General features: G+C 33.6%; 1 protein-coding gene across 3 annotated transcripts in view; it reads left to right on the plus strand.

Moving 5' to 3' along the window:
- The window catches only part of LOC134527394 (ribitol-5-phosphate transferase FKTN-like), a 38,502-nt gene that overhangs the window by 7,577 nt on the left and 9,855 nt on the right, over positions 1-21,070 (plus strand). For 2 of the 3 annotated variants that reach the window (XM_063360050.1, XM_063360049.1), the window contains 2 exons: positions 2,887-3,239; positions 17,128-17,671. In XM_063360050.1, the coding sequence (XP_063216120.1) occupies positions 2,982-3,239; positions 17,128-17,671 (802 nt within the window). In that variant the 5' untranslated portion in view covers positions 2,887-2,981. The remainder of the gene's footprint in view (positions 1-2,886; positions 3,240-17,127; positions 17,672-21,070) is intronic. The other variant, XM_063360051.1, reaches the window with a different exon arrangement.

Consider the following 21,070-nt stretch of genomic DNA (forward strand, 5'->3'; position numbering starts at 1 on the left):
GTGAGTATGTTTTAGTTGCCGTCAGTTATGAATAGGGTGTAAAATTATTAATCAACATGAAGTAGGTACAATATATCTAGTTTTAATGTGATGAGAACCAAAATAACTAATGTAATAAAAAAACCTGGTTTAAATTTTAAAAAAACCTGGTTTTTTTCTAACCCTGATGGTGAGGGATCCCTGGGTAGTATGTTCATCCTGTGGCACCAGGAGCGCTGACAGGAGGGAGTGTGATGTGGAACCTGGTGGAGTGGGTAGGATTAAAACAGTAGCAGGCACTAATGCCAACTTCTTTAAGACAATTCTACCAGGCTGTTCTTCTACCACATTTACCCAGATTCCTAGACTCCAGGGCAGGTCAATTGTCTACTATAAGCTTCCACTCAAAGCCTTCACTTTTGGTTATGTGATTTCATGCAAACATAGTGCATTCCAGGTAGTCTGCACCCTTTTGAATTCTCACCAAGTGTTGTATTTCAGTTTGGAAGGTGTTAACAAAAATAAAATATTTTGTTTGTTAAACACTTCAGTCAGAACATTTTAATTTTGATAGTAATGATGCGACAAGAAAACTCCAATATGCTCAGACTAGCTGAGCTGCACTGTAGACATGTACTGCTTGTCGAGCCGGCCACTTGTCCACAGACCTTGCCTGTGGGCGAGGATGCCGTTCAGTTGGTGGGTTCTCACCCTTCCCTGGAAGAAAAGGATGTTATTTAAAGCAACAGGTTCAAAGTGTGAATCTGTTAGGCCACAGGTTCACGCATGGCATGTGTGCTGCATTCAGGCTGATGCGTGGTTCTCTGCACTGCAAGTGAGCCCAGTACATGTTGTGTGCAATTGTTTTCCAAGAGCATAAAGATTATGGATGGATGGTATTCACTGTTATGTGAGGCTCAGTTATCTGAAACATAGTTCACTTATTTAGCCTACATTAAAACCTTAAGTTGAAATTTAACTAAAACAGTCCATTTAGTCTTTTCTAAACACATTTTAAAAGCACCTTTTGAAAAAAAAATTTATTGTCCTTAAACTGCGATTAATTTACATGTTCATGCTGTGGAATATGCTCTGTTATTATGAAAATTTATTTGTTTAAAATTGGTGGCTCCTATTTTTTTTAATTGGTTTTTGATTAAAATGAGTTTAGTGAATTTGAAACATCATATTTCCTACAATTTAACAGGTTCACATTGCTCACTGCATCAAACAGGTGACTGGGCTCATGCCCATGCCATTTAGGTGCATGGTGCTTATAGTGGATACCAAGCAGGGCTCCCAAATAGTTCATTTAAGTATGAATCAGCTGTAACTTGGCAACACACAGCATAGACCTTGCATAATAAGATTGCTTAATAAATTGTGATTCCAAGAATTATGAGTGGTGGCTCATACTGTAAAAAAAACTGTATGTATTGTGACTCATCTGATATTAGTTAAGATTTATTCATTTATGTGTCAGTGCACTGTACATAGAATCAATAATATTTTAGATCAGTACCATTTGACTTTGTGTTCAATGATTCCAGTGATTAAAGTCATCATTTACTCGCATACTCCAGTTAGGCATATAACATGTGAGGTTCATTTTATTTTCAATTTTGCTTTTATCTGTTGTCAAGTGTGTGCATACAATGACAGTGAGAGATTTTAATTCAGATCATTCAGGATCACGGCCATGCTGGATTAAGGTTTAGCTATTTTGCCGGTTATCGAACATTAATACAGTTAAAGGGAATACTGCAAAAAATTAATATCCAATACAATTTTTTTTAGAACTAGTGGTAATAACTTGCTCTACCTATAGAACGAAAAATTATGGATGAGCGTTGGTTTTCTAAATAAAAAAATCACTATGGAAATATACCTGCAAAATGTGAAATGCAACCCTCTATAAAACAGGAAACACTTACTGAAATGCAAACCAACAGTAAGGATAAACTCTTAGTAAATGAGAAACACTAGCATCACGGTCACATGATCTGGCAACTCAGGTCAGCAGCAAGAATCCACTCAAAAAAAATGTGAATGTGAGTGGCTTTATTGGTGCTGCATTACAGTGAGTATCATGGATAAATTCCCTTTTACTATATTGACTTTATATTCATCCCAATTTTTAGTGTGTATTAAAAAGTTATGATTGTTAGAATCTAGATAAACAAATGGAAACTTATATTCTACTGCTTACATACTAATCTCAATATTTTCTCAACCAATCTTAGTATCTCCTAGGTTCAATGTCCGAATACTGCCACTTGGGGGGTTTTGTGCTGCATTTAGGTTCACATACACCTTACTGCTAGTATGTAAACAGAATGTCCACTAAGTTGCTGAGATTAAACATTTGTATAATTTTCCTGATGTTTTCATATCTCTATGTGAGCTCACATACACTGATAAAAACGTAGAAAATATTGACCACTTGGCAAGAGAAGTAATTGGTTAAATCCTATTTTTTGTAATTTTACTATTAATTAAGGGATTTTCCTATAAATTTATTCCAGTAGCTTTTTCATATATTTTTTTTTTGGTCTCAAATGTTTAGCCGTATATTTATTCAAAATTATTTTTGAGCTGTAAAAGCTCACACAAGTGTTAATAATTATCAACGTTAGCGTGACTTTTTACAGCTTTAAAATAACACTTAGTAGATATTGGGTAAAAATATGTGATTCAAAACCAAACACAAGATTTACCGGACAAGCCCTTAAATATTAGTAATGAATAGATAATGAAATAACCAACATAACATACAAGAATTAAGATCATCAAGAAATTTTTAATCATGAGCAGAGAGCATTTCAGTGACTTAAACAAAATTAAATCTTGAATGCTTGACGTTTTAGTGGCTTTAGTGTAATGTGTGCCGTTGTTGACTTTGTTCAGGACGTGGGTGGCTGCTGTGACCCAGCAGACACACTCAGTCCTGAGACAGAGGATCCCAGCGCACCATGGGGGAGGAGAGCGGGCCGTGAGCCAGCATGCGGGTGCGCAAGAGGTCGGCCATCCACCTGTGCCTGGCCGGGGGGCTCTTGCTGCTGATAGCGCAGCTGGCGTTGCTGTGCGTGTTGCTGCGTCCCACGGCCCGGCCGGCCGACTTCCCGGCCGCCGACGTGGCCGCCCTCTCCAACACATCCGCCACCCTGGGCCTGCACTTGCTCCTGGCCGACACGCGCGTTCTCCCCGGGGCGTGCCCGCTCACGTTTGTGGCCCTGCCCCGTGCCGGCGGCACAGTTAAGGTGCTAGCATGGTGCACAGTCCATACAGATTATGCCGGACTCTGCCCTTGAACTGGGATGTAAACAAATCAACAGAGAAAGGTCTTTAATCCAGTATGTTCGGGACCACAGCCATGCCGGATTAGTGATCTTGCCAGGTTATCGAACTTTCGCACGTGAAGTGTGATCTTTAGAAACCAGGAAACACTGTTCTGAAATTAAACCCGACAGTAACGGTAAATACCGAGCTAACTAAAAATGCCAGCGTGGTAATGCGCACCCTGAATGCAAGCTGCTTGACTGGTGCTGGGTTACAGAATGTGCCAAGCCGTAGATTGCCTGGTTAAAGATCTTTCACTATATATCAAGAAAATTTGTTTCTCAATCTGATATCTTACAAAAATATTTTTGGGATTTAAACTTGATTTATTTTAGTTTTTGTGTATTAGAATAAGTTTTAGATTTGTAGGAAATGTTTTGTGTTTCCAATGCTGCAACAGTTTCGCCTTGTTTAGGGCATGTATACAGGTCACTACACTCTTGACAGCACTGTGTTGCTTGGCAAGGGTGATGGATGTTGAAGTTTATCCGGAACCAGGGCTCCTTAAAATGGTAGTAATTTATGCGTGGGCCATCTGTAGGTGTACTTTATCTCAGCGGTTGCACGCAGTTCAGTATGGCTGCTGGTAATCGCAAAGACTGAGGTAGTAGATTACACGGTTCATGCTGGCTCATGCACAACTAGTGTGCAAAACTATTTACATACTTCAAACTATTTAGAATGGTGTCCTTGAGTGCCTGCAAAGTTGATCTGACAGCCACTTACTGTCGCTCACCGATATCAATACAAGCACATTTCACATTACGACACAGCAATTAAGTATTGTTTAATCAACATGTAGCATACCTTTACATGACTAATTTACTTCACCTAATGTCACACACAACAATTCAGTCTTAAGGCCAAGATCCTGAGTTTCTCCCGGGCGCGCAGAGAAAGAACACAACACACATAGTTCCAAAATCCTCGATAGAGATGAGCTATGGATAGGTGAGGGGAGTGGTGGTGGAGGAGTAGGAAGAAGAAGGCGCTTTTCTTAGAATTCCTTATCGCCCAGCGGGGTGTCATGTTCTTCAACGAGCCGGAAAAGGGGGATGGGGGAAGCCAGCCAACTGCCTGCCTCGGAGAGCAGTAAGATTTCCGCTCTGTCTTCTGTGTCAATTCTCCCCAGACTTCTTCGACCGCTCGACCCTCAATAAATATAACTATAACTATTTTCTATACATTTCAGTTCCAAACCCGTAAGTAACCGTAGGCAACCCAGCAGAATTATAATAAATATTAATTTTGTGCATACATTTGTAAACAAATATAAAGAACACTTCACATATACGATAAACATATTGTATGTTTTACCGCAGTGGGTTGGTGGCGAAACTCACAGAATTGGTAAGTTTTTAGTTATTTATTATAACATATTCGACTAGTTTGACATGCTTATACTAAATATGCTAATCCATGAGATGACACAAGAACTCTCGTGCACAGCTGACCACTACAATCAGGGAGGTTGGCCAGTAATGAAGTTTTCCTTCCCGTAAAAAAAATATTTTGTTATATACTGTAGGATAAAGGTTTTGCGCTTCTACAGGTTTTCATGCTTTACACATTTTGCCACAGATATATGATTGAACATCTAATCACGGGACTTTCTGTTGTAAATCGATATTTTAGATATATGATTAAAAGTTTTCTGTACGACGATATAAAAGATGACCTTTTTATACAATCAATTTATATTTGTAGCTGAATATATGTCCACAAAATATTGCAGCTTATTGCACTAATTTCTGTTGTTTGAATGTATTATGCATGTAAGTATGTATACATGAGGATAGAGCTGAAGCATTTTTTGTTTTGCTTTTAGCTGACCTGCAGTTTGTGGCTTTCGATGACCCCTTGTATGATGTTTGAAATCTATGTCATTAGTTGCTCAATGACCCTGGCATTCATCAAAATTTGTACTTTTAAAAATACGTAATTAAAATTTACAAAATATGCTATCGTGTAGTAATTTATTATTGCAACATAAATATTGGCGGTAGTGTCTGACGAAATGGAGAGCGCCTTCATGCTATCCGTATGGGTGACGTCAACCATCACCGGTAGTTCTTCTTGTAGGTATTTATATACAGCAGTTCGGACAGGCACGAAATAACATATGTCGTAATTAATATTTAATAGTTCTATAATTAAAATTTAAATCTGAAAAGGTCGCAAACCTTTACCACGAACCTCCTTCGCTACCCAGTAAGAAGTGTCGGAAAGAAAATATGTAGGGAGTAGGCTTGTCATAGGTAACAAAAGAATATTACAGAGGTGGCTAGATAAAGTGATACGCGAAGAGCAGTAATTCCTCCCAAACCCCCCCCCCCCCCCCCCCCCCAACTGCTAAACTGCTAAATAACAATCGACACGTCACCACATGTAAAACACTGCTTCAGATCTGGACCTGGATCATTGGAAAAAAGGAGTGCATAAATTACGACCACTGATGTTATATACAGAAATAAAATGATAAGTAATTAACTGAACTTCAACTAGAGTCTAAGTGATTAGGAGCGAGGAATACTAGTACAATAAATATGTCATTGGCGTAGTTTTATAGTAATTTATACTCACGTTTATAAATTGTAAGTGCTCCATGCCAAATGTACATTTTAAAATTATATAATAAAAAAAAATTGAGAATGCAGTAAAAATTAGTAAGCTTAGTATATAATTAAATGCCTTCGGACAAATGGAAATAAAACAACTTGAGGACAAGTTATTTATTTAAATAGAAATGTAGAAAAAATGTATGTAGAAAAATAATTACACATTCATTGCAAATTAAAAAAAAAGAAAAAAACATTTTGACGTGACGTCTAATAAATCGATGAACGCCGGCTGCACGCACGAAAAAGTGTACCGTAATGCACATTGTCCCACTACGGATGTCCCACTACGGATGTGTCCTGTTATGCTCATTGTACGCATGCGTGGCATCTCTCTTCCACTCGATTGGAAAAACCATCGATTTGACTTTTCAATCATATTTTCGTCGTTTGAATTATTAATATTATGTAATTTAACGATCGTCCACCCATTTTCAGCAAAATTGGTAAGGTTATTTAAAAGTAATGTTGAATATTCAAATACGTTTTTAACGAACAATGGTGTGTTACAGTTACACATAATAATTCAAATAACACCCGGGATCTTTTGCACAATGTTTTAAAAAATATTGTAACACATTATAAATAAGTTTGGTGTATTTTGGATGCGTATTTGTTATAAAATCGTGTTATAAAATTGTGTTATAAAAACGAAATAATATTATTCCCCTTCCGTGAACGAAATTTTTATAAATAAATAAATAAATAAATAAAATATATATATAAAACATCTTAAACTATTATTTCTAATATGGCCTTGTGACCATGTGGTTAGCATCGCTGACTACCAATCCAAAGGTTAACGGATCGAATCCCCGCGGCCGCTATACTTTCATTTTTGTACTTGTAAAAATAAATACAGCGCACGCGACACTACATAACACATAAGTAATAAACATATTTGGATTAATGAGTGCAAATAAAAGTAAATTTATCAATTAAATTGTAGATTTCATTTCACTCCTTTGTATCCATACAAAATAGTGATAATTCAATAAAAATGATTCAATTTTATTCATTAAAGTATGCAGAGATAAATTTTATCATACAAAAGATAGAAATATTAAAAAAAAAATACTTCCTGAAAGAATAACTTATTTTTAACGAACAATGGTGTTTTACAGTTACACATAATAATTCAAATTATACCCGGGATCTTTTGCACAATGTTTTAAAAAATATTGTAACACATTATAAATAATGTTGGTGTATTTGTTATAAAATTGTGTTATGAAAACAAAATAATATTATTCCCCTACCGTGCTGCTATCTACGGTGACGGACACAAACCGAATGAAACGCAATATATATCTGCTACCGCGGGAACCAGGCACGGCGAGTGCAGTAATAATAGGTTATGTTACAATTGACTTAAGAATTATGGTGATTCATATAATTTATGATAGATATTTGATTACAGTTTATTTATATGATACTTGTTCATAATTATATTTAAACTTTATAGCTAAACACCAGTTTTTAAAATTAATTACAAGTCATCTAGATGTGAACTGTTTCGTTGACTGTTTATAAAGTGAAGTGAAAAAATGTGGTTTTCATTGCTTATTACAACAAGAATTTCGGCAATTAAGGTTAATTATTCTTGCATTTTAAAAATCTGAATACTAGTATAATTATTTTTTTATTATTAAATTAAGTAGCATCTTCGGCGAGTGCAGTAATAATAGGTTATGTTAGATATTTGATTATAGTTTATTTATATGAAAACTTTTTCATAATTATATTTAAACTTTATAGCTAAATGCCAGTTTTTAAAATTAATTACAAGTAATCTACACGTGAACTGTTTCGTCGACTGTTTATAAAGTGAAGTGAAAAAATGTGGTTTTCATTGCTTATTACAACAAGAATTTCGGCAATAAAGGTTAATTATTCTTGCATTTTAAAAAAATCTGATTACTAGTATAATTTAAAGTATTTATTCTTTTATTATTAAAATTAAAATAATTAAATTTTATTCATAAAAGTATGCAATCGTTTCATCAATGTTTTGTTATGACGTCACGTTAAACTATCGTCCGTAAACCGACTTTACGGAATACTAATTTTTTCTTAGATATACAAGTATCATTACATTACATTTTCGGCAACTGATACACATAATTATGCTATGGGCCCTATCAATTATACATTTTCACTTTTTAAGGGCATAAACGTATGAGGCACAGAACATAACAAATACTAATTGATTTACACTAAAATCTACCCTGTTGATATAGAATACAAACACCAATACAACACTAATTTGAAAAAACTATTTTGGAGGTATACATAATTTTATTAAAATGACTCTGAAATTGAAGTAGGCTCTAATAGCATTACAACATGAGTACTTCAGTTTGGTTCCTCCGAGCCCAGGCTTTAGTCTGAGGGTTGAGGATGGGGTCATTGACCAATTGCTCTGATGTCACGGCAACCATTTTTGGTGTCAAAATTCCTCAAAAATAACTCAAAATGACTCAAATATCTTAAAAACAAAATTCCCTATTTTGAGGGAGAAATTCCCTATTTTGAGGGAAAAATTACAGTTTGATGAAAAATTTCCCGTGTTAGTCCTCAAAAATGTCAATGGCTTGAAAATTCCTAAAAGTTGCTTAAATTCCTTAGTGTCAAGCCGCTCTAAGCCGCTGAGGATAACATCGCCGCCATTTTGAATTATGTTGTGACTGTTGCAATTATCAGTATGCCTACCATATTGAAAATCCGTATTTTTTATGCTATAAAATGGGGAAAACTTAAATATAAATATTTAATTAATAAAATTTTAATAAAAAATTTATTATTAACACTGTTGCACATATCGTTATGTCTGCCATATTAGATTCTCGAAATGTTGCATGTTTCGTTACATCCGCCATATTGGATGTGTATAACGTCATCGTTGCAATTTGCGTTATGCCCACAATCTTAGATTATAGAACATTGCAATTATCGTTTCGGCCGCCATTTTGAAAAAAATGTAATTTTTAGCCAAAAAAGAGTATTTTTTTAAAATTTAAATTAATAAAAATCGAAATAAAATCACTAAGCCATCTTCGATTATGACATCACTACCGCCATCTTGAAGATCCGTAATTATTATCAGATTTTAGTAAGAAAAGTTTTAAAATTTATAAAGAATAATTAATCAAATCGTATTAAATTATTATTTAAAAAAAACACATCATGGAGCTTGGTGTCCTTGGTTCGAAACTGGTGAGGGCAAAACTATACTACTACTAACATGTTTATTTAGGCTGATCCGAATTCAAGTATGCAGTTATGTGCTTGCAATCATGTGTACTTCACTTGCCCTTGACGTATCCGGAGGGGTTCAATGTTTGGCCTCTTCACATGGTACTATCCAGCCAAAAAGGATGTTTATATTATATTTTTGCATACAATTTTTATTGAGAAAAACGTTTAGTTAAAAATAGTTATTTATAACACTTAATTGCTGTCCCGCAAATTTACAGCAATTTAATTTATTATTTTACCTACGTTTTGTTAAAACGATCAGTAGGCTGTGTATGAGCATGTATTTGTTGAAACTTCTTGAAAACATGTATAAATTAATGTTTTCATTAAATTTATAATAAAAAATGGGTGCGTGTACTTATGTACTCGTGTGAAAAGTTATACTTCTTTGGCATCATTAAAAAATAGTTTTTAATTGCATGCAAATAATTATTTACAATAAAATAATAAAAGGGCGGGAAAAAAATAGTCAACACAGTTAATAAAGTTCAGTTTCAATTTTCAAATTAAATAAATAAAATTTAGAGAATAATAAATATTGTTACGAACATGAGCAAGGCCACGTCACGCGCAGGTGCAGAGCTGGCTGGGCTGCATCACATGCCGCCGTAACATGAGATGTGCCGTGCGCACCTGGGTCGCCGCTTTATCTCCCTCCAGCCCTCCGCTCCCCCCGCGCAGCACTGTTAGTTTGACATCCGAAACCTGCCAGCTGTTGAGTTGCACGAGCCGCCGACACGTGTTTTCGAGAGATTTCTGCCGTCGGGACGGCTCGCGATGACGCGACTGACCCGACCGCTCTCGTGAGTTCTGGAATTGCGCCGGGGCCTATATATATCCCCGAGGACGTCAGCGGAGTGTTCAGTCGGGAGTTCTCCCGCGGCGGAGTTTCCGGGCGATAGTGCCGCGGGTGCGGCAGAGGGGCGAAGTCCTTGGACGAAGGTTCCAGTGCGAAGAGTTCAGTTCCGGGCAATAGAGTCGTGGGCGCGGCGGAGTCCCGAGCGAAGTTGCGAGCGAGGCGTCGAGCGGATCCTCGGCGAAGGGGAAGTGTTTCGGCGGTGGCGGAGTGCGGCGACGGAGTCCCGCGGCGGAGACCCACGAGGGGTGCTGCGGCGAGAGTTGCGCCAGAGGTGTGGCCCAGCGAGGTGTGTGGAACGAGTGACAGGGGAATAGACCTTTCTTTAAGTGTAATTAGGTAATTATTTGCCATTTTAGAAGATTTTTGTTAGTGACATAAGTATTGGCAATAAATAAAACTGTGTAGTGTAATAAAATCTTTAATTGGGCTATCCTTTACGAACCCGCTGTAAATCGTAACAATATATATGTAATAATTTGTACTAAATATTATAAGTTACTTAATTTTAAATATTTATTATTGATTATTTCATATTTTTAAAAAAATAAATGATTTTAATAAAAAATCCAAAACTTTATTTAAGTTAATTTTTTTTAAATATTTATTCTTTCTTAATATAATATTCACTTTTTATTTTTATCAAAAAGTTTTCATTAAATTTGTTCATTAATTTTTATAAATATTTAATATTTATTCAATCTAATAATAAATATTAAAAATTAATATTTTAATTAGATGTTCGATTTTAATTTTTATCACAAATTTTTTATTAAACGTTTTATTATATTTAATTCTTTATTTTCTAAATATTGAAGTACCAATAATAAATATTTAACATTAATAATTTAATAATATTTAGTATTAATTATATTAAATAATAATATTTTAATTTATATCAATAAATAATACATACGGATAGCTAACCTCAATTATATTGGAGCAATTGAAAAAGTATATAAGCACAATTTTTATTTACTAATATTTATGAATGGTAAATAATATTAATCCAAATATTTAATTTAAATCACTACTGAATATAATTTATTAGCACATATATAATTCACACTTGTATGAAACTAAAACATGTGTTGTGAATGTAGAAACTAGAAACATTTTGTCACCACCCACCACCTCCAGCTAGCTCAAATTAGGTGATGAGTGGAACATACCGGTTACAGGTCAGGAAGAGATTTATACACAATGTTCAATGTATTACCTATTTTTAATTATTCATGGAAAAATCACACTATATTCCGTACAACCAGAATAAATATTAATTATATGTGTATAAAAAAAAAGCTAACCCTCCCTGATCCATCGCCCGACCACGGCCTGCTCGGCCCGGTGCCCGAACAATGACCACCCGGTCTGGTGCTCGGACAATGACAAAGAAACAACTTTACCTCTAACCCGAAATATGACAAAAAATTTATAACAAATTATATTAATGGATTGCATGAGGAAGGCTGTAATCTGGGTTGTTACAATGTGGATAAATATTATAAATATGAAAACAGTGATCAGAGGCGACGAGCGTGCCAACATGCGCGACTAATAGAGGTTCTATTTCTATTTTGTTGGTAGCTTTTTTTAGAGACTTAATGAGCGCTTTAGCAGGCAGCTTCAACCTGTTAATTTTGTGTTACAGTGATGCGCTTGCATCTTAAAATTTCACTCTCATCATTTTTTCATAACGGGCCTAAAGATATATTACTTCAAAAAAGTAAAAAAAAAATACCTACTGCCGAGTTTTGAACCACGGCCCTTCAGAATATTAACCGCGCAGTATAACCACTGCTCTGACAGAAAGTTACGAGGAAAATGTGTATTATGTTTGATGTAATACTAAAATAATGTGGTTTTTTTTAAAGCTTGAATTTTACTGTTTACTATGACTATTTTAGTTTACCAAAATAAATTCCATGGTAATTTCACTATCATAAAGTTTCAGTTGGCACACCAATACGTTTGGTATGTCCCCTAATGTGGGTTTATGTTCATACACGTGGATCCGCCATCTTCCCGTGAAAATGTCGTTACATGGTGCGCGCGCAGCTTCAACCTGTTAATTTTGTGTTACAGTGATGCGCGCGCATCTTAAAATGTCACTCTCATCATTTTTTCATAACGTGCCTAAAAAAGTATAACTTCAAAAATGGTTTATTATTTTAAGAGTTCTTAAATTTGTAATATCAAATATAACACACAAAACTTTTTTTTTAAATGGTGACATATTTTCAACTGGAAGTACGTGAGAAGTATACAGATTTGTTTACTTTATGTACTTGTATAGCATACTTCATTTCCAGTTAGGCAGCCTTTGTGATGTCTCTTCCAGGGACAAGTACGTATAGTATTATATACTTCAGGCGAATAAGGACATAGCCTTACAATCTTCAATTTATCTAGAAGAATTAATTTAAATTTAATAGAGTTTGAAATTGATTTTATGAAACACGGAAGGGCATTATAAAGTTTAAATCCACTGCATAAACACTTGCCAACGCAGTATTTTTTGTGGTACTCTGCATGTGTACTTTGTGGTTGTTTCTGGTTCGATAATTAAGTTTTTTTTTTTCATTTTTTTTATATATAAAATGTATACAAAGATAAAAATACAAGGAACAGGATGAATCTTAACGATTTAAATAGTTTTTTGTTTCAGTTGGATTTGTTTATAACTCTAAAAATTAATGCCGGAACTAATAGAGTGAACAAAAGAACAATAATATGCTGTTCGTATGCAATTGTATTGACATGATTTGGCTAGCCTTTAAATCATTGAAATAAAAGTAATCTTTTTTCCTAATCATGTAGTTTTCGGAGAAAAACTGGATATTGTAGCAGTTACCACTGTATGACTTCTGGAAAATTTTTCGTTACATGGTTTAGTGTCCCCAACTTCATCGTCATCTCAAAACTTTATATATATATATATATATATACATACATATATATATATACACACACACACACACACACTCCCTCACACAAATTTTTATGAACACGATAACTGGCGTAATTTTGCACTAAACATTTCCAAACGAATACAAAAAAAACAGCATTGGGAAATCTCGGTCGAGTTTGTTAATGGCAAAAATGGGGAAGGTTTATTTTGTTTAATAGGACAATTGCTATAACCACTGCATCCGTATGAAGAGTTATTATATATCTCGTTAAATTTATACCAAAAACCTTTTGTCAAAATAACTGCAAGGTTAAATAAAAATGGCTTAGAGGACAAAAAAACTTCTTAACTTCCTTAGCAGGCACGCCATCAAATCAGTTTAAATAGTTTGTAAACGTTAGATTTTATCTAAAAACGGTTTATTAAACAATTTTTGATCAGTCTAACCAATGTTGCGAGGAGTTCAAACGATTGGGATTGAAATACAAACAAAAATTATAATATTATTGCCATATAAAATATAAAGTACATTCTTATTTTCTGCAAACTTATTAAATATTATCTACCACTTTCGTCTGAAATAAAACCATATACAACAACCAATACTGTAAGGGATTGGGAAAAAAACAGTGACTAAAGAACAGAACATTTCTTAACTACCTTACTAAATTCACTAACAAATCTGATACAATTTATTGTAAATCTTCTAAATAATATGTAAAACGTTTCTCTGAAAGAAACTTTCTTACATTTGAGTTTTTTTTTTTTTGAGAATTATGTTGGAGTCATCTGCAAAGCTTATGAGATACTTATTTTTACTGATTATTCCGCGGCATTCACGTATTCATTAATAGGACAGGACAATGCTTCCTTGGGCAACCCCGATAGTTGTTTGGATATCAGAATTGACAATGTGGACTTAATCATTCAGGCTGAGCTGAATGCTTCAAGTCATTAAAATAGTACATAATTAATTTGTGCATTTTTATACTATTCCCCATTTAAATTTAATTATTTTTACTCAACATTATATTTTGAGTAATCGTGTCAAATGTCTTAGATGCTTTATAAAAAATTCCTAGTGATTTATCATCAATTGCCTTGTATAGGTATCTTTCTATATAAAATAATCAGCAAAAGCTGTTTCATATTATCTTTGAAAGATTTGTGCAATGGGAGTGCATGACTTGATGTAAGTTTTTGGACATATGCCATTGCTAAGAACTTTTTCTGTTGAAGAAAAACTAAAAACTAAAAAAATAAAGAAATAAATAAATAAAATACCCAAAAAAAAACAGAAAAACACAAAATTAAGCAAAAAATTTGCTGTTGGCAACAAGGATATAAACACCACAAAATATTCCGTAACAGGAATATGGTCAACAAAGAAAAACAAAGAAAAATTAACTAAGAGAACGAAAAAAAAACACAAATGATGACGAGACAGAAATATTGAACCCAAAATTTCAGCACAACGGTTGAAACGAAACAAAAACACGACAAAACGAAAAGACGAAACAAACACAATAGTTTTCCAAAACAGAATAGAACGATAAAAAAAACCCACAAATGATGACAGCACAAAAATATTGAACCCAAAGCTGTTTCAGTGTGCTTCTAGCTGTTGTAAATATGATAGTATTTTATAATTTTTATACATATAATTTTAACACGGTGTTAAAATATTGTTTGCGAAACTAGACGTAACTTATATCAGAAGTTAATTTTATATACCTATTGGATTTATTACCTTTCTTATACAGAGAAATAGTTATTGCCGTTTGGAGATATTATGGAAAGATTCCATTAGCAAAATATGTTTTTATTATATAATATTAAATAAAGGAACGAATATACTATTACAAAACCAACCAACTATAAAAATATTAAATTATAAAAATTAATAATTACTTTACTACACATAAATCACAGATTAAAAATTGCTAAAATTACAATAACATTCAAAATATTGCGTGACCTGATATTCACAGAGCGGACCATGGAGTGAAAGAGGACGTGTGTTGCTGTAAAAAGTAAAATAAAGAAAATACAGTTATGCAGTTTTGAAACCAAATAATTCAAACACTGCACGCTTGTAAGCGTACAACTACTACATTGGTATGGCACAGTTTTGCTAGTACATCTTTCAGATTCCTAACCACATAATTTGCCTAGTTTTCACAGATAGGTATCATTTCTGCTCTTATGTATAATATATATTCTATACTAGGTCACGATTGGTTCACGCAATAGTACTATTAATATAAACAGAATAAATTTTGCCATGATGAAAAACTGATAGAGAATAAAAAGATAACAATTAAAGTTCTACAGAGTACCATCAATTCAAATCTGTGAAATATTAGGAAATAAATATTTCAATGTTCAATATAGTTAGAAGGAAATGGAAGAGTTTTCGTCGATTATTTTTTATCTATCTTCAAAATAGGACGACTTACTGTCACCGACACCAGTTTTGTAGTCGATCCTTTCAAAAACAATGTTGTTTCCTCCAGAACTACTCTGCGATAGTTGGGACATCTAGCGGGCAAACTCTACACTCATCGTGCCTGACGTCTAGTGGCCTAATGCTGAACTCACACATCATTCGTTCGTTGCTTGAGCTTCACGCGTCGGTTAAATAACAAGTTTTAAACTCAAGTAATTTAAATTCTGTACGGTATGTAAACATTTAAGCAACTTAGAATTATGTGCAAAGCAAACGCCTTGTGCAGTTTTTATAAATACCTTATATTTAATTTTAAAATTTTCTTAATAAAAAAATATAAAAAAATAATTTTTTTAGAATTTTTTTTCCATCACATTTTAAAAATTTAAAGCTTTCTTTGCAATACTATTTCTATTACGTTTGTTTACCTACAATGATATTCATGGGAGAAATAATTTCCCTGGTGGCTGCAAAACTATGGATTTTAGCCTTAACATCTTGTAATCAGTGTGAAGCAAGCTTAAATTTGTGGCTTCTGATTTCTTCTTCTTTTCTATATACTTAATTCAAGTAAAATTGGATTTGTAGTGACCTGTTTGTACCTGTTAACATTATTCAGTTCCAGTATAATCTTTCTTGCTTTATTTATGTATGTATTTATTTATTTAACTTTTCAATGTTCTAAGTATGAAACCAACTGATAATAGATGTAACAATCACCATATCAACACAATATTCATATAAATTTTGTGTATAAGTTACTAAAAAAAAAATGACCAAGTAAAAAAGAATTAGCCTTCTTTCTAGAAATAAAATACACACACTTCTTTAAAACCAATACAGAATACAGTGTAAACTCTATATAATGACACTTAACGGACTGAGCATTTTTCGGCTTTATAGAGAGTTATCAGGAGTGGTCGTTAAATGGAGAGAAATACAAGATATCATTTTACTATTATATAATAATATGTATATTGCCTATAGTCTGTTATCTTCGTCTGATGTTTTTTGCTGCTCCAATATTTTAATTGTATTTTACTGATATCTTGATATACTGCCGGATCACCTTGATTATATAAAAAGTATTTTTCTAATAGTTTCGCTGCATCAAGTGCTTAATAAAACTTTTCGTCAATACACAAAGATTTTCATTTACTCGCCATGTTTACAGTTCAAAAGACTGTAAGCAACTGCGAAAATGATAATGTGTATCAACTTGACAAGCGTCTAGTGACCGAGGTAAACATGTGCAAGTTGATCCTACAAAAACAAAAGACAAACTTTCTTAGAATCTCTGGTACATCAGTCTTAGTAAACAAGTGCTAGATAATACAACAACAAAACAGCATACAAAAGAACGTACACAGCTGTAGTTCTTATCAACTTCGGCAACTTAGAAAGTACTGCTTAATGATTTATAATGCCGTATTGTTGTCGTTAAATGGAGTGAGCGTGACGCTATATAGAGTGTATTATTCTATAGAAAACAAGGTAAACCAACCAAGGTCAAGCAATTTCGACGTTTTAAGGAGTTTATCGTTAAATCAAGTGACGTTATATAGAGTTTACACTGTATTTACAAATTAAACATACACTATTAAACTAGGGCATTAGGACACAGTAACCAACTACACATCAGCTGTTGCTTTAAATGTTCTTTAAGAAGTGTAATCTAACTCCTATAATTTTGTTCTAATATTTTTGTTATTTTCAGGATGACTTTGTATATGCTATGCAAGAAAAGAATTTTGACATTGCTGTCGTATACAATGTGAAACCACGTGAACTAACTACTGATATTCCGCCCAGATCTCCAATTGGGTACTTTTTAAAGAGAAGTGCATTGCTTCAGGTGGTGGTATTTTACGAGCGAGAGGGTAACTACTGGTGGCATGGGAGCATCGACAGTGACCCTGATGCTGCCCTCAAACTTAAAGAATTCGGGCTTTCCATCGACTCATTAGACTTCATGAGAACTGAAGGAGCGTATGACAAGTTTGAGTCTACAGTTTCCCTCGCCTTTGGAATACCTGTGAATGTTCCTAAAGATAGCATTCAGTTCTTACGGGAAAAGAGCTCTTCTCAGTTTATTGAATGTAACATGACTCGGGCTAAGGAATTCCACCAACTTTATGGCAAGAACATCACGCAAGAATCTATAAAGTTTTCCCACAAAGCCTGGAAATTGCTTTCAAGAGCCAAAACTATTTTAGACAAGCTTAACGTCCGTTTTTGGCTGAGCAGTGGTACATGCCTTGGTAAGTAATGTATGTCACCACATTTAGTGTTTTTAAGTAAGTACATACTTCATAGTCCAGTCAAATCATACTTTTTTGAAGCCCTGTTAAAGCTATTCTTTCAAATTACCTGCTTTGTATTCTTGCATCTCATGTAAATAGTTTAATGCAAAGAACTTTCATTTGGCAGCTGCTAAAAGTCAACAGTTTGCACTTATTTCAGGAGAAAAAGTTAGCTTTTTGTGCTGCCATCATCTTCAGGGTTTTATGATTAATAATGACATTTATTTTTGTCTGGCAATATCCATTTTTTTCTCTATTGTCTGTGGATTTGCATGCTGAACAAACAATAAAAATTTAATGTTTTAATGCAGACTAATGAGACAATGATGTAATATGTTTTTAACACACTACTGCAAAAAGCAAATAAATATCTTTGTACAAAACATTCACACTATTCAAATTGTAATTAAATATTTATCACCATCAATAATCTGCAATACTGTAAATTGTTTGTTCACTGTCCTGTGTTTGTATTTAATGTTCTCTATATGTATGTGTGCCTGTTTGTGTTATGAATTTAGATTAAGATAGTTTGTATGGGTAGGTTGGCATTATCTGGGTTAAGATAGTTTGTATGTTATGAGTTGAACTGCACCCATGTTTTGTAAGTGAGAACTACAATGTTTGAGTTGTGTGTGTCTAATAAATAAAGACACATGCAGAACATAAAAAAAAAAAAAAAAAAAAAAAAAAAAAAAAAAAAAAAAATTCTGAAGCATCAACAGTGTAAAGTTTTGGTTTTAACTTTTAAATTTTTTTGCAAGTATTTTGTATTAAATTCTGATTAATTAAATTCATCTCTAAAATATTTTCTTTTTTAATATTTTACTTGCAGGTCAAAAAAAAATTGTGAAACATTAACAAAACTAGAGGACTGGCCAAGAAATTCTGACTGAAGTCACAAAAATAACAGTAACGGTGCGGGAAGTCAAGAAACTTTAATTTTTAGTAGCCTTCAGCTAACTTGGATTTTGATTTTTAAAGCCTTACTTCATTTATAGTCACATATGAAATATAAATATTTTAGAGACTGTCCACTTAAATCATGTTGAAATTATATCTGAAAAATATTTTAACTTTCAAACTAAAAATGAGCATGTTCCTACTAGTAGTAGGTTTATTTTGCATAACATTTGTTCATGTTTAATGTTTTTCGATTTACATATGAATAAAAATCACACTGTGATATAAAAAGTTTTACAAAAATTTTATTAGAAGGTCCTGAAAAAGGCCTAAAATTGGTACAACTAGGCATGTATGTGTAGACACCTTGACTTATGTCTAACTTGCCTATCACTTGGCCACTTCATTATTGATATGTCCCATATTTTACATTATTTAATATTATTACAAAAATGTTAAGTGACTATTTTCTTTTACAGCCAATGATGGAGCTGAGCTCTGAAAATTGTAGCAGTACCGCAGGAGTGAAGCTCCGGGTACTTGTAGCAGTACCACAGGATTGAAGCTCCGGGTACTTGTAGCAGTACCGCAGGAGTGAAGCTCCGGGTACTTGTAGCAGTACCGCAGGATTGAAGCTCTGGGTACTTGTAGCAGTACCGCAGGAGTGAAGCTCTGGGTACTTTATTAAAATGACTGAAATTGAAGTAGGCTGTAATAGCATTGCAACATGAGTACTACAGTTTGGTTCCTCCGAGCCCAGGCTTTAGGGTGAGGAGGATGGGGTCAATGACCCATTGCTCTGACTTCACGGCGACCATTTTTGGTGTCAAAATTCCTCAAAAATGACTCAAAATTCCTAAAAATCAAATTACCTATTTCGATGGAAAATTTCCCGTGTTAGTCCTCAAAAATGTCAATGGCTTGAAAATTCCTAAAAGCTGCTTAAATTCCTTAGTGTCAAGCCACTCTAAGACACCGACGTCATGACCTTGACAATTAGGATGACATCACCGCCAATTTGAATTATGCGGTAAATGTTGCAATTATCAGTACGCATACCATATTAAAAATCTGTATTTTTTTAAGCTAGAAAATCGGGAAAAACTTAAAACATTTATATAAAAATTTAATTAATAAAAAATTGGTTGTCTGTAAAGTCGGTTTATGGATGATAGGTTAACATGACAACGTCATAACAAAACATTGATGAAATTATTGATCCAGAAGAAAATGAAATATATTCGGTCTGAGACTGAGCCGTAATAGGTTTTTGTAGCCAAACCATTTAGGCATTAAAAATATTGTATTCTTTGAGGAAGAATTTTTTTTAAATTTTTCTATCTTTTGTATGATAAAATCTACCTCTGCATACTTTTATGAATAAAATTGAATTATTTTTTATTAAATTTTCACCATTTTGTATGGATACAAAGAAGGAGTGAAATGAAATCTAAAATTTAATTGATAAATTTACTTTTATTTGCATTCATTAATTCAAATATATTTATTACTTTTGTAGTGTCGCGCGTGCCGTATTTATTTTTACAAGTACAAAAATGAAGGTATCGCAGCGGCCGGGATTCGATCCGTCAACCTTTGGATTGGTAGTCAGGGATGCTCACCGCACAGCCACAAGGCCGTATTGGAAACAATTGTTTCAGATGTTACACATATATTTATACAAATTTTGTTTTATGTTGTGAAAGTTTTAAAAACGTATGTAGTCCGCCATGTTTATTTCTTATGGTAGTAGGCGGGAAATTAATAACCGTATCGATTGTGCTGAAAATCGGTGGACAATCGTTAAATTACATAATATTAATAATTCAAACGACGTAAATATGATTGAAAATTCAAATTGATGGTTGTTCCAATCAAGTGGAAAAGAGATGCCACGCATGCGTACAATGAGCATAACAGGACACATCCGTAGTGGGACATCTGTAGTGGGACAATGTGCGTTATGGGACACTTTCGTGCGTGCAGCCGGCGTTCATCGATTTATTAGATGTTGTCACGTCAAAAATTATTTAAAAACACCGTTGCACATATCGTTATGGCTGCCATTCTGGATTCTAGAAATGTTGCATTTTTCGTTACATCCGCAATATTGAATGCATATAACGTCATTGTTGCAATTTTCGTTATGCCCATCATCTTGGATTATAGAACATTGCAATTATCGTTACGGCCGCCATATTGAAAAACCGTAATTAATATCCAAAAAAGAGAATTTTTTTTATAAAAATAAATAAAAATTGAAATAAAATCACTAAGCCATCTTGGATTATGACATCAGTACTGACATCTTGAAAATCCATAATTATTATCAGATATTAATAAGAAAAGTTTTAAAATTTATAAAAAATAATTAATCAAATTTTAATAAATTATTATTTAAAAAACACACTTACATCATGGAGCTTGGAGTCCTTGGTTCGAACCCGGTGAGGG

Source organism: Bacillus rossius, chromosome 1 (assembly GCF_032445375.1).
Source record: "Bacillus rossius redtenbacheri isolate Brsri chromosome 1, Brsri_v3, whole genome shotgun sequence".
Lineage (NCBI taxonomy): Eukaryota > Metazoa > Arthropoda > Insecta > Phasmatodea > Bacillidae > Bacillus > Bacillus rossius.